The sequence below is a fragment of the Aquarana catesbeiana genome, linkage group LG05 (genome assembly GCF_042186555.1).
Source record: "Aquarana catesbeiana isolate 2022-GZ linkage group LG05, ASM4218655v1, whole genome shotgun sequence".
Lineage (NCBI taxonomy): Eukaryota > Metazoa > Chordata > Amphibia > Anura > Ranidae > Aquarana > Aquarana catesbeiana.
In genome coordinates, this window is record NC_133328.1 from 614,812,732 (window position 1) to 614,825,056 (window position 12,325).

At 42.0% G+C, this 12,325-nt stretch overlaps 1 protein-coding gene across 4 annotated transcripts in view; it reads right to left on the reverse strand.

Annotated features, from left to right (window-relative positions):
* Positions 1 to 12,325, reverse strand: part of ASAP1 (ArfGAP with SH3 domain, ankyrin repeat and PH domain 1) — a 411,321-nt gene that overhangs the window by 65,882 nt on the left and 333,114 nt on the right. For all 4 annotated transcript variants that reach the window (XM_073632258.1, XM_073632260.1, XM_073632259.1 and 1 more), the window contains 2 exons: positions 7,037 to 7,124; positions 1,197 to 1,245 (listed from right to left, as the gene is read on the reverse strand). In XM_073632258.1, coding sequence (XP_073488359.1) covers positions 1,197 to 1,245; positions 7,037 to 7,124 — 137 coding nt within the window. The remainder of the gene's footprint in view (positions 1 to 1,196; positions 1,246 to 7,036; positions 7,125 to 12,325) is intronic.

A 12,325-nucleotide genomic window follows, 5' to 3' on the forward strand; every position in this document is an offset into this window, starting at 1 on the left:
AAGAGGGACAGACTGTTTCTCTCTATAAAAGACTGACAATGACTTTTGAAATTAAATTTACAAGGTAAAGGTTATAAGATTTTAGTGAGAAGGGTTACACCTACTTACATTTGATTGTCACATATGCTTGCTTCATGCCTAGCTGGTGTGACACGTTTCTTAGCTCAATGGTAGCGCCAAAACAGTAAGTTCAGTCCTCACCAGATATAGTTTTAAGGGCTTTCCGGCTTACTTTTACTGAAAGTTTTTGGATCATGTGACCACCATGGGAGCCAATAACGGCGGACACGTGCTCTTAAGCCCCGCCAGGCCTCCCGGTGTCATAAACCTTTAAAAGGCTGGGAGGCGCCGGCTTGAAAAGGTTAAAAGCAGAAGAGCCATGGCATGTCCACCCTGCGTTAAAAAGCCTACCTGGTCGCATTTTTTTTTTAAACTTCTGAATGGGCACGCTTTTCCACTCCGTGCCACAAGCCCAACATATGGTGCCTGTACAGAACTGAGGGAAAAATGTCCCCTAACCCTCAGACCAATCGTTCACCAATCATTCTGCACTACCAGTAAAGTAAGGTGCACACTATGAGAAAATCGGTAAAAAAAATTCTGTACGAGGAGCGATCGTTTGATTTTGACATCTGATTCAGATTTTATAAACGAAAATTTCCAAAAGGGACAAACTTTGAACGTTTTCTCGTATGTGAACAAAACTAACGATTTTTGTTTAATGCGTACTGTTTTCGTATGAGAAGAATCAGACACGAAACACCGCCCATGATCAGAAACAATAAACAGCAAGTAAAAAAAAAAAAGCCTTTGTCATACGAGAATTTTCGTACAATTAGTACCATCCTCGTTTTCATCTTCTGTGAAACATCCAGGAAAACTGGACGATCGTTTGCCTGATTTTCTTATAGAGTGTACCCAGCTTAACAGGGTTCCCTGATAACGTGGGATCTCATAGGAGCTGCATGGTTTTCTATTGCCAATTATTCCCTTGACAGAAGTTACTATGGAGTGAGACAGGCATAGCACAGGCAATTACAGAAACAGTTTTCAATTCACTATTATACTACGGAATAAATTAACAGAGCAGAAAAGCCTCAGGGAGGTAACACATCCCCCCCATGAGGTTTTCTATTATATTATTCTCTTCATCTCCACTCTTACTTTACACATAATTCCATATAAGGCTCACTTACGCTATATAATCCTGCTCATCCTCTGCCTGAAAGTGGTATGTTCTGTTATCTGAAAAGTAAAAACAGTTTAAATGCATATATTGACTGTTTGCAGAATCCAGCTAGAAAACAAACACTATTATTCACCTTCAGTGTTGTATTATTAGTAAATACGGGTCGAACAAGAACTCCAGTAAAAAGGATTAAAAAAATAAAATGAATAGCCAATTAAGGCCTCTTGCACACATTACTGATGTGTGAGCATCAGCATTTCTGGACGTAGTTTCAGGCATTTGCGCTGCGCGTATTTACACATATTTAGGAGGGTATTTGCACATATGCAAAATCCATTAATATTTATGCTCATATGTGCGTATTTGTGCAAACTGGTGCAAAATACTGACCGGGAACGCAGACTTTTATATTATATCATTTTTTTGTTTTAGTTACGCATACGCAGCATCTGTTTACGCGCTTGTGTGTACAGGCACATTGTCAGTAAGAAAAAAAAACAAAAAACAAAAGAAATGTAGTACTGAGCTTTCTCAAGCTGCAGTGTGCAAGAGGTCTAAAGATAAAATAAATAGCAGCTTTGGCTGTGGGGGAAAGAAGAAACAGAACAAAGAAAGAACAAAGAAAGAAGTAGTGATAGAATTTGGGGGGAAAAAAAAAACAAACCTAAAAAAAAAATTGAATACCAGTGATGTCTAAAATAAATTTTTTCACATTTCTGTCAATCTGTCAGCTAGAAATAAAAAAAGAATATACAAGCCGGGTATATATTAAATCAGTGCACAAAAAGTCCTCATGTGTCCTTAAAGCAGAAAGGACTTCACTTTAGGCCAGGTTCACATTTATGCAAATTGGGTGTGGGTTTCCCCGCATTCAATTCACATGACGGGAGAGTGTGACCGGCTCTCAATGGAGCCAGTTCACACATCACGGGGTGGCCGTGGTCCGAACTGCAGAAGGATCCTTTGTATCTTTGGCTCCGAATCAGGTGCGAATTCAGGCAGAAATTTGGACTTGATTCGCACCTGAATCAGTGCACAGGGACGCATCGGACTCCCTGCTGTGAGCCACGGCAAGTGTGAACCCAGCCTAAAAGTGAAAGTACTGCTAATCTCCCTCCCCTCCCCAACGCATCCACCATATTTGTTTTTTTTTTATTTTGTTTTTGGGAGTGGGTACCTTTTTCCAGCTGGTACCCACTCCTGCAATTCTCACCTAGGAGGCTGTGGGACCATCAGACAGTGCAGCGTGATCTTGCGCATGTGCAGTGGAGAGCCAGCTGTGAAACAGCAGGAGGTCACAGCTGACTCTCACAGCCAAGAAGGCAGTGCTGGGGATTCGAAGAGTGCCAAAGAACTGGCTCAGGTGAAGACAGTGCTGGATCCTTGGGCTAGTAAGTAACTGTTTCTTAAAAGTCAGCGGCTACAGTAATTGTAGCTGCTGACTTTTTAATCATTTTAAACAACAACTGGAATTTCTCTTTAAGGGAGGGTGCAGTACGGGAACCAGACTGATTTCTGGATGGCTGTTTTTTTGTAATCAGCCCTAGCAGCAGTGATGTTACCAACCAAAAACCAGCATGAAGTCTACCTCAGTTGAACATTGCCAGCCTGGAATTTACAGCCCCAATGCATAAAGGGACCTGAACACAGAATATTCTGCACCCAAATACCTCATTACAAACATTATACCAGGCACTGGGTCCGACAGAGAACTGACGGAGAACTGATAGGCCCTCTACAGTACCAAGTCTTGACTCATTTAACATGGTTCTACCTGTCCCTAAATCATGGCTCGTGAGTAGCCCACAGGGACTACAAACTTTACACTTCTGCCTTAAAGTGAGCCTGTAGTCACTTTAGAACATCAACACTGACAGCAGACATGAAAATCTTCTAAACTTGGATGCATGTGTTGTATGCGTTTTGTAGAAAGCCCCAAAATCTGACGTTCCTAGACAGTGTTCTGCTGTGCAAATATTTACCACATCCTGTGGTTAAGCTCACGCCCACCCTTTCTGCCGTCCTCCCCTCACTACTGGTCTATGAGACTTTTCTTCATAGATAGGGACCAGCAGTGAGGAAAAGAGGAGTTGGGGAGCTTTCAGAGCTGAAGTCAGTATTTCTATTAAAACCAGGTTTTAGATGTGGCAACATATGGAGGCACCTTCAAGTGCAAGTCCATTTGTGCTGCTGATTTGAAAGACCTAAAATAACAACAAAAATCACTTCTAAAGGCCAAGTTCACCTTCGAGTAAAAATAAATAAATGCACATATTTTTGCAGGTAAAAAAAATGTGCATTTTTTTTTTTTTTTTTTTACACAGGAGCCTGAAAAGTATTGCACCTGTGTGATCAATGGATTCGAGGAAGCAATTTCAGACTCCTGCACACTCTTCTACCAGCTTTCTACCCATACCTCCATATGGGCTTTCAGTCAGAAAGCTGGAGGAAGATTCAAAGGAATATGAGTGCACTGATCAGCAGACTCTAAAGCTAGGTACAAACCTATGCAGGTTGAGCTGGATGCGTTTTTCCCCGTGCATTTTGCTGTTTTTTTTTAACACGTTTTGCGTTTTTGGGAGGCATTTGTTGTCATGCAAGAGAAACCATGCATCAAAAACGCAGACACTGCACTTCTGATGAGTTCCTGCTGCGTTTCCATTGAAGTCTATGGAACAAAAAACACAACCTGCTGCGGGCAGAAAAGTCTCTGACCCTTTCAGAAAAAACGCAGCGGTTGAAACTGCACAAATGTGAATGTGAGCCATAGGAAACCACGTTAAATGGACTGCAGTGCTTTTCTGCAAAATCATAGATCCCTGTGAATGAATGACAAGAAGATGTTCAGCGAGAATGCCGCACAGCTGCCTTAAAATGTGACAGCGGCTTTGGGGGAGAATAAATTGTTGTCATGGGGTGGGGGCTCAGGGGGTGAGGGTGTTCAGGCCTTAGCAACATGTTATACCCTGAATATGAGTGTAACATGTTGCTAAAGGTGAACCCATCCTTTAACACAGTGATGGACAATTATCCAGAAAGAGTCTCATTCTTGCAATCTGCAAAAAAACAAGATTCCCTGTTCATGTCCACCCTTTACATTCCAAGGTCAGAAACTGGTTTTATGCAGCTGTCATTTTTGGTTTCCTAGATTTGATGCTGACACACACTGGGGGTCTTCAGCTGCCTCAGGTGAGTCTGGCCTTCTGGTGTTTGCTGTGCCTTTAGGAAGGATGAGGCTACATGCATGGCAATCCTACTCCCAATGTATAACTTTCTTTATATATATGTCTCAGGTCGGGCGTTCAAATACAAATGGTATACCGCTCCAGGTGGCAGTCCTGAGGCTACACCTCCCTGCTGGCTCTGCATGCAGTAAATGTGCGAACGAAAGGATCTGGACAGCCGCACTCCAATATGATCACCTTTATTAAATAAAAAGACAGTCCATACAGCAAAGGGAGGTAAAGGAATCCGATTTAGTGTTACCTTGAAAATGTATTCATACCCTTGAAATTTTCCACATTTTGTCATGTTACAACCAAAAACATAAATGTATTTTTTTGGGATTTTAGTGATAGTCCAACACAAAGTGGCATATAATTGTGAAGTGGAAGGAAAATGATAAATGGTTTTCAAATTTTTTACAAATAAATATGTGAAAAGTGTGGGGTACATTTGTATTCAGCCCCCCTGAGTAAATGTAGAACCGCCTTTCACTGCAATTACAGCTGCAAGTCTTTTTGGGGATGTCTCTACCAGCTTTGCACATCTAGAGAGGGACATTTTTTCCCATTCTTCTTTGCAAAATAGCTCAAGCTCTGTCAGATTGGATGGAGAGCGTCTGTGAACAGCAATTTTTTTTAAGTCTTGCCACAGATTCTCAATTGGATTTAGGTCTGGACTTTGACTGGGCCATTCTAACACATGAATATGCTTTGATCTAAACCATTCCATTGTACCATTGGCTGTATGTTTAGGGTCGCTGTCCTGCTGGAAGGTGAACCTCCGCCCCAGTCTCAAGTCTTTTGCAGATTCTAAAAGGTTTTCTTCTAAGATTGTCCTGTATTTGGCTCCATCCATCTTCCCATCAACTCTGACCAGCTTTCCCTGTCCCTGCTGAAGAAAAGCATCCCCACAACATGATGCTGCCACCACCATGTTTCACAGTGGGGATGGTGTGTTCATGGTGATGTGCTGTGTTAGTTTTCCCCCCACACATAGCGTTTTGCTTTTAGGCCAAAAAGTTAAATTTTGGTCTCATCTGACCAGAGCACCTTCTTCCACATGTTTGCTGTGTCCCCCACATGGCTTCTCGCAAACTGCAAATAGGACTTCTTATGGCTTTCTTGCAACAATGTCTTTCTTCTTGCCACTCTTCCATAAAGGCTAGATTTGTGGAGAGCACGCCTAATAGTTGTCCTGTGGACAGATTCTCCCACCTGATATGTGGATCTCTGCAGGTCCTCCAGAGTTACCATGGGCTTCTTAGCTGCTTCTCTGATCCAGGCTGGGTTCACACTATTGCGAATTCAATGCGGATTTCACCACATCCAATTCGCATGAGAGGAGATTGTGACCGGCTCTCTATGGAGCTGGTTCACATATCTTCGGGGTGGCTGTCGAGCGGCTTGCACAGGAGTGCTGTGTGTCTTTGGATCCATTTCAGGGCTGAAGCCAGCCAAACATTCGGCCCCGATTCGTCCCTGAAATGGAGAACAGGGATGCACCGGGCCCCTGCCATGAGCCGTATGTGGCTTAGATGTGAACCCAGCCTAATGCGCTCATTGCCTAGCCTGTCAATTTAGGTGGACGGCCATGTCTTGGTAGGTTTGCAGTTGTGCCATACTCTTTCCATTTTCGGATGATGGATTGAACAGTGCTCTGTGTGATGTTCAAAGCTTGGGATATTTTTATATAACCTAATCCTGCTTTAAACTTCTCCACAAATGTATCCCTGACCTGTCTGGTGTGTTCCTTGGCCTTCAAGATACTCTTTGTTCAATAAGGTTCTCTAACAAACGTCTGAAGGTTTCACAGAACAGCTGTATTTATACTGAGAATCAATTAAACACAGGTGGACTCTATTTACTAATTAGGTGACTTCTGAAGTCAACTGGTTCCACTACATTTTAGTTAGAGGTATCAAAGTAAAGGGGCCTGAATACAAATGCATGCCACACCTTTCAAATATTTGTAAAAAAAAAAAATTCAAAGCCATTTCTCATTTTCCTTCCACTACACAATTATGTGCCACTTTGTGTTGCTCTATCACATAAAATCCCAATAAAATGCATTTACAATTTTTGGTAATGTGTAAACTTTTGGTAATGTGGTAAAATTTGGTAATGTGGAAAATTTCAAGGGGTGTGAATATTTTTCAAGGCACTGTAGCTAACCCGTTTTCACACCCTTGCTGGTGCTTAGTCATAGCTAAAATAACAGGCTAAAAACACAGATATATATGCAAGTATAGACGACTAAACTATCGTACCTGGCCATCATTAACATTATCATGTGTAGCCAATAGAACACACATGGAGGTGATTATGACAATTGAAGCAATCAGATACACCCATATGTTATCGAAGCTGCCCATTGACTCTTCATATTGTAAAAACACCCCCTATTATAAGGACATTCAAATGAAATGTAATGATTCCTTCACCTCCATTTGCTGTATGGACTGCCTTCTTATTCAATAAAAGGCGATCGTGCTGGAGTGCGACTGTCCATATCTTTTCATCCAAACATCTCGGGGGTTATTTACAAATTTTATTCTGTTTACCATTTCTGAGGACAAACCTGAGAAGCATTAATAAAACGGAGGGCAATAAAAATGATACATACGTGATATTAGGTCAAAGCACTTCTTTTCATCAGCGTTGGGTTTCACCTGGCAGGTGAGCAGATTCAGCTTTGCAGGAGGACGGTTAGACTGGAAAAAAATGACAATGCTTCATAAGCACTATATCCCAACAGTAGTACTATGCAATGCAGCACAAAAAGAAAAACATAAGTATTTTTAAATGTAGAATGGCCAGGACAATTCTTTTCTGGAGCAGATAGCAAACATCAGCATTGTAAAGAAAATGCAAACATTCCATCTTTCCTGGCATTTATTGCATATCTTGTACACTGCATTAGTATTAGTTAACCTTAAAGTGATACTAAATAATATCGTTATTCCCCAAAAAATCACCCATACACACCCGCTACTTAATGGCCCTACAATCTACTTTTCATGACATTGTTCCTTATTGTATTTTTCTGCAAACATCCTCTGTGAGAGTTCAAACCTCTCCCTTCTCCCCTCACTTCTGTTTGTTTGGAATGAGCAGTGCACTGCTCTATGTACACAAATCCCATAGTCCATCAGAGCAGCAAAAAAGTAATCTGGACATTTGGAGGATAGCAACAGAGGAACTTTGTTGAGTTAAAAATACAGACTTGAATTAATTTCTTCTTCTTTTTTTTTTTTTAAACCATAGGTTTGCATCACTTTAAACATTGTTGTCTTGGGTCTAGTTTTTTTTTTTTTTACCAGGGACACTTTCTGTATGGAGTCTGTATGTTCTCCATTTTGTGCTTTCATCCAAAATCCCACAGATTGCTAGTTTTAGAACAAATTGTCTCCAATGTGGCTATAAGTGACTTTAGAAGTGTTGTAGGGAGATTGAACTGTAAGGAAAATAATAAAGAAGATACCTCAATGAGCTCTCTGCAAAGCTCTGCCAAATATATGAAGTTGATTTACTAAAACCAGAGTGTGCAAAATCTGGTGCAGTTCTGCAAAGAAACGAATCAGCTTCCTTTCCTTTTTTTTTTTATTAATCAAAGCTTAATTGAACAAGCAGATGTTAGAAGCCGATTGTCTACCATCCACAGCTTGACCAGATTTTGCACTCTCCAGTTTTAGTAAATTCAGTTTAAAAGAGAAGTACAGCCAAAGCTTGTTTGGCTGTATTTCTCCTGTGGATGACAGGAGTGCAGTTCATTCTGCACGTCTGTGACCCATTTTTAGCAGACAGCAGGCTAAAGCCCACTGTCGGCTGATGTCACAGAGCTGGTCCAGGCTCGCAAAAGATCGCTAGGTTAGAATCCACCCACGTGCCTGAACCGGCACCGGGTTCAGCCCCCTCAGCGAGATGTGGAGAGCCTTCGCTGGCTGCTTCTGCCCCCTCCAAAGGGGGACAGAGCAGACAGCAGTGACTGACAGTCATCAGCTCTTTGCTCGGGGAACTCTAAGAACCAAGCAATCGGCAGTGTTTGATCGCTCGGTTCTCAGCCTTAGAACCGGCGGAGAACTGATGCTGCATCCACCTAGGGAAGTATGATTGTAAAATAAAAATAAAAAAAACCCCATACTTCTCTTTTAAGACTGCTGTTCATAAGAAGCATCGGCTGATGTGAACCATGCCTCACAAAAATTAGCTCTGAAAACATGCAAACATGCAATGAAGAATAATTGATCTGCATAAGGCTGGAAAATGATACAAAGCAATCTCAAAGTGTTTAGGCATCCATCAGTCGACAGTAAATGGAGACAGTTTAGTACTGTGGCTACTCTTCCTAGAAGTGGGTGCCCAGTTAAGATGATTCCCAAGGCACAATGCAGAATTCCCAATAAAGGTAAAGAACAACCCATGAGTAACAGCTAAAGACTTGAAGACATCACTAGAATTGACAAGCATTCCTGTTCACAAGTCTACCATATGTGAGTCTTTGAACAGGCAAAGCGTCCATGGATGAACACAACTGAGAAATCCTCTGCTCTCCAAAAAAACACACAAAAAAAAACATAAACCATTGCTGCGAGCCTTTAGTTTGCCAAAGAGCACCTTGGTAAACCGCAGCACTAATGGGAAAAGGTTTTGTGGAACAAACGTTGAATTGCTTGGTAATAAGAGCACAGCTTAGCAACATCAAAATGGTGGAGGGAACATCATGACTTGGGGCTTGCTTCGCTGCCTGAGGGTCTGAACCACATTGAGTTTGTCTGTTGATGTGACTTGGGCGGGCCATAGACGGTGCAAATTTCTAGAAAGGAATTCGCACGATTCCCCCATCAAGACAGACAGCGCTGACAGGGGAATCCCTCCTGCCGAGACATTGTATCCTCCCGGCGCGGGGGGGGGGGGTTGGGGAGGACGGGGGGAGAGGGAAAACCGCCCCCCGCTGGGAAAAGACAGTGATTATAGCTATAGCTGCTAGCGATAATTGCAAGTGAGTCCAGCAGGCTGGTTGTACCCAAGTTGATAATTCATTTGATCAACTTGGTACATTCAGCCTGCCCAATACACAGTTTGAATCTCGGCCGGTTGCTGCTGAACCAGCTGAGATTCGCCTGTCTATGACCAGCCTTGGATGAAGATCAGATTATTTTAATACAAATTATTTCAGAAAACCAATTAACTCCAATGGGTTCACACAGTTTGTCTTTCCTATCCTGCAATAAATGTGTTTGTGTATATACTAGGATGTACATTTGTGCATTAGCGTTGTTGATTGGGGACCTGTGCAGGGTACGTGTCCGACTGCTGGAGATCCAAACCACTGGGTCCTGTATTGAGCAGCAGTCTGGAGCAGTCTGTTGCCAGCACAGGGAATTTTAGTAAAGGTTACAGCATGCTAGTATGTTAAAAAAAATAAAACCCACTGACACATGCTTTACTGCTTATGCAGCCTGCCTGTATTGGAGTAAGAAAAATTACAGGTTCAAGAGTCCTTTCAAATAGGTGTACCTTTAACTAAAATGCACGCATGAATACCTCTGACCTCAGCATAAATAACTGCAATACATTAATGGGTCTGAAATAAAGCTAAGACAAGAGATTTCCTCTGCTTGTCCTGCCAGGACTAGCAAAGCTTTCTCTCCCTCATGAATTTTATGCGAGACATTCTGGCACACACATCAAATGGTTTCAGGAAATGCTATTATTTTCTATGGCAGGTTCCCACCTGCAGCAAAATGCACCAGACTGCCTCACAGAATATCTTTCTGAGGATCTAGCCTCATTTCAGGCACACTATTACTGTATATCAGTATTATTAATGCTTAGGATGCCGTAGGTGTTGCTGAACTTTCATTTAAAAAGTACACCTATTGCTTAAAGCAGAAGGTATTTACAACACTAAATTTCCATTAAAAATAATAGGCAAGCGCATCTAAAATGCTGTTTTTTTTTTTGTTTTTTTTTTTAGATAAATGTCAACGTATCCATCATGTAGGCACCTGGTACAACCCATTTGAAATCATAAAAATATATCTGCAGTCAGATATACTTTGTACGAAAAACCTCAATATTTAGAGTCTTGCCTCCACTTTCCTGTTACACCAGCTGTATAGGGGGTCTACATAGGATTGTACAGTCTAAGTAGCACCATTTAGACCTATGGCATCATACAATTTAGTCAGATGTGAGACCCCCTCTATCTTCTGTACAATACAGGATTGTGTAAGGACACTTGGTAAGGGGTGTGGCTACTACTCAGCTCTGCCTGCACAGGGCATTTAAGAGATAAAAACAGCAGCTTCACTGAGAAAAGAAGGTTGGTTAGGCATATAGAATATGAAAAGATAAAAAGGTGTGATACTTCAATTGGGCTGTAAAGGGTTGTTGGCTTTCACCAGTATAAGATATGCACCAGAGCTAAGGGTGCAAATTTCAAGACTATTCATTTAAGTAAACTTGTACTGAGATTTGCTGAACTGACTTCCAGGGCCCCAAGGTGTCTGTTATTACATTTGTTTGCCACTCCAAACTTCAGCTGCAGCCCTAAGAAAAAACTGGTACATCCAGGTATGACACAGAGATGCACACTTTCCCCATGTCTACCGCAGTTGCTCAATGCCTAAGTGGCCAAATGTCATGTTTGAGCAATGTAACGACAATACAAATCCCAACTTTAGGAATTTTCAGGATGTCAAGGAGGGCACCTTACGTTACTACAAAGGTCAGTTTAGTAATCCAGTGTAAAGACTTACTTTAACAGTATGGCAAAGTAGGGAATCTCTTTGCCTGCTACCCTACAGTTAGGAATGGACCCCCATTTCTTTGGATTTGCAGGGCAAAGCAACAGATTTGCTTTTAGTGCCCTCTCCCCAGAAGTACATATATTTACCTTCCCTTCAACGCTAAACCCTCTCCTTACACCCCCCCTCCTAAATCAAAATCAGTTGAGCCACCAGCAGCAAGAACAATATCTGGTACCTCCAAGTATGGAGGAGCATGTGATTCACTCCCCTTTCCTATTTACATGCCAGCACTGGTACTTGGTGATTGACCCGGCACTATCACACGGGGGTGAAGCGAGAGTCAGCTCCCTATCCTCACTCTTAGGCCGGCCCATACATGTTTTGAATCTCGGCCAGTTCCTGCTGAGATCTGAACCATTAATGGGCAGGCTGAATGTATCAAGTTGATTAATCAACTTGGGTACAACCAGCCTGCCGGATTATCGTTAGCCATAATTATTGTCTTCTCCTGGCGGGGACGGGTTCCCCTGCCCGACCCAACCTGTGGTTGCAGGAAAGAAATTTGCACCGTGTATGGCCTGCCTTATTGACCAAATAGAGCAACAGGGGGGTGAAGGGAAAGTAAAAATGCACTGATTGGAAGAGCCGCAGTAAAGTGAACCTGTTGCTTTGGCCTACAGAGGCAATGATATGTGACTATCTGGTAAAAAGACAATTCTGCATGCCAAAATATGCATACAATAAGAGTTCATGTGCACAATACAATGGAAGAACAAATATTTATACATAGCCTGCAGTTTTCAACCCATCCTGTATTGTTAAATCACCAATAATCCCTTTATGTAGTAGAGGATTAAAACGGTGCAGAAACAAAACTGAGAACATAAAGCAGTGAGAGATCCAAACACACACATACATCATCATATGGCCTAAGGGGAGAAAACAGAGGGAGAAGCCTAAACGGCTCTGTTAACAACGGACTTCAGTACTGTCATATTAGTCACTCATTATTGAAACACAAATAAAAGATCGGTATGGCTGTAAATAATTCAGCAGGAGTTTTCAGCAAGCACCAATGTTACATGTTCATTATTGATGGATAAAAGTCCTCGACTCCCATGCAAAGACCTCCTGTCTGTTGGGTGGAGCCATCTCCAACT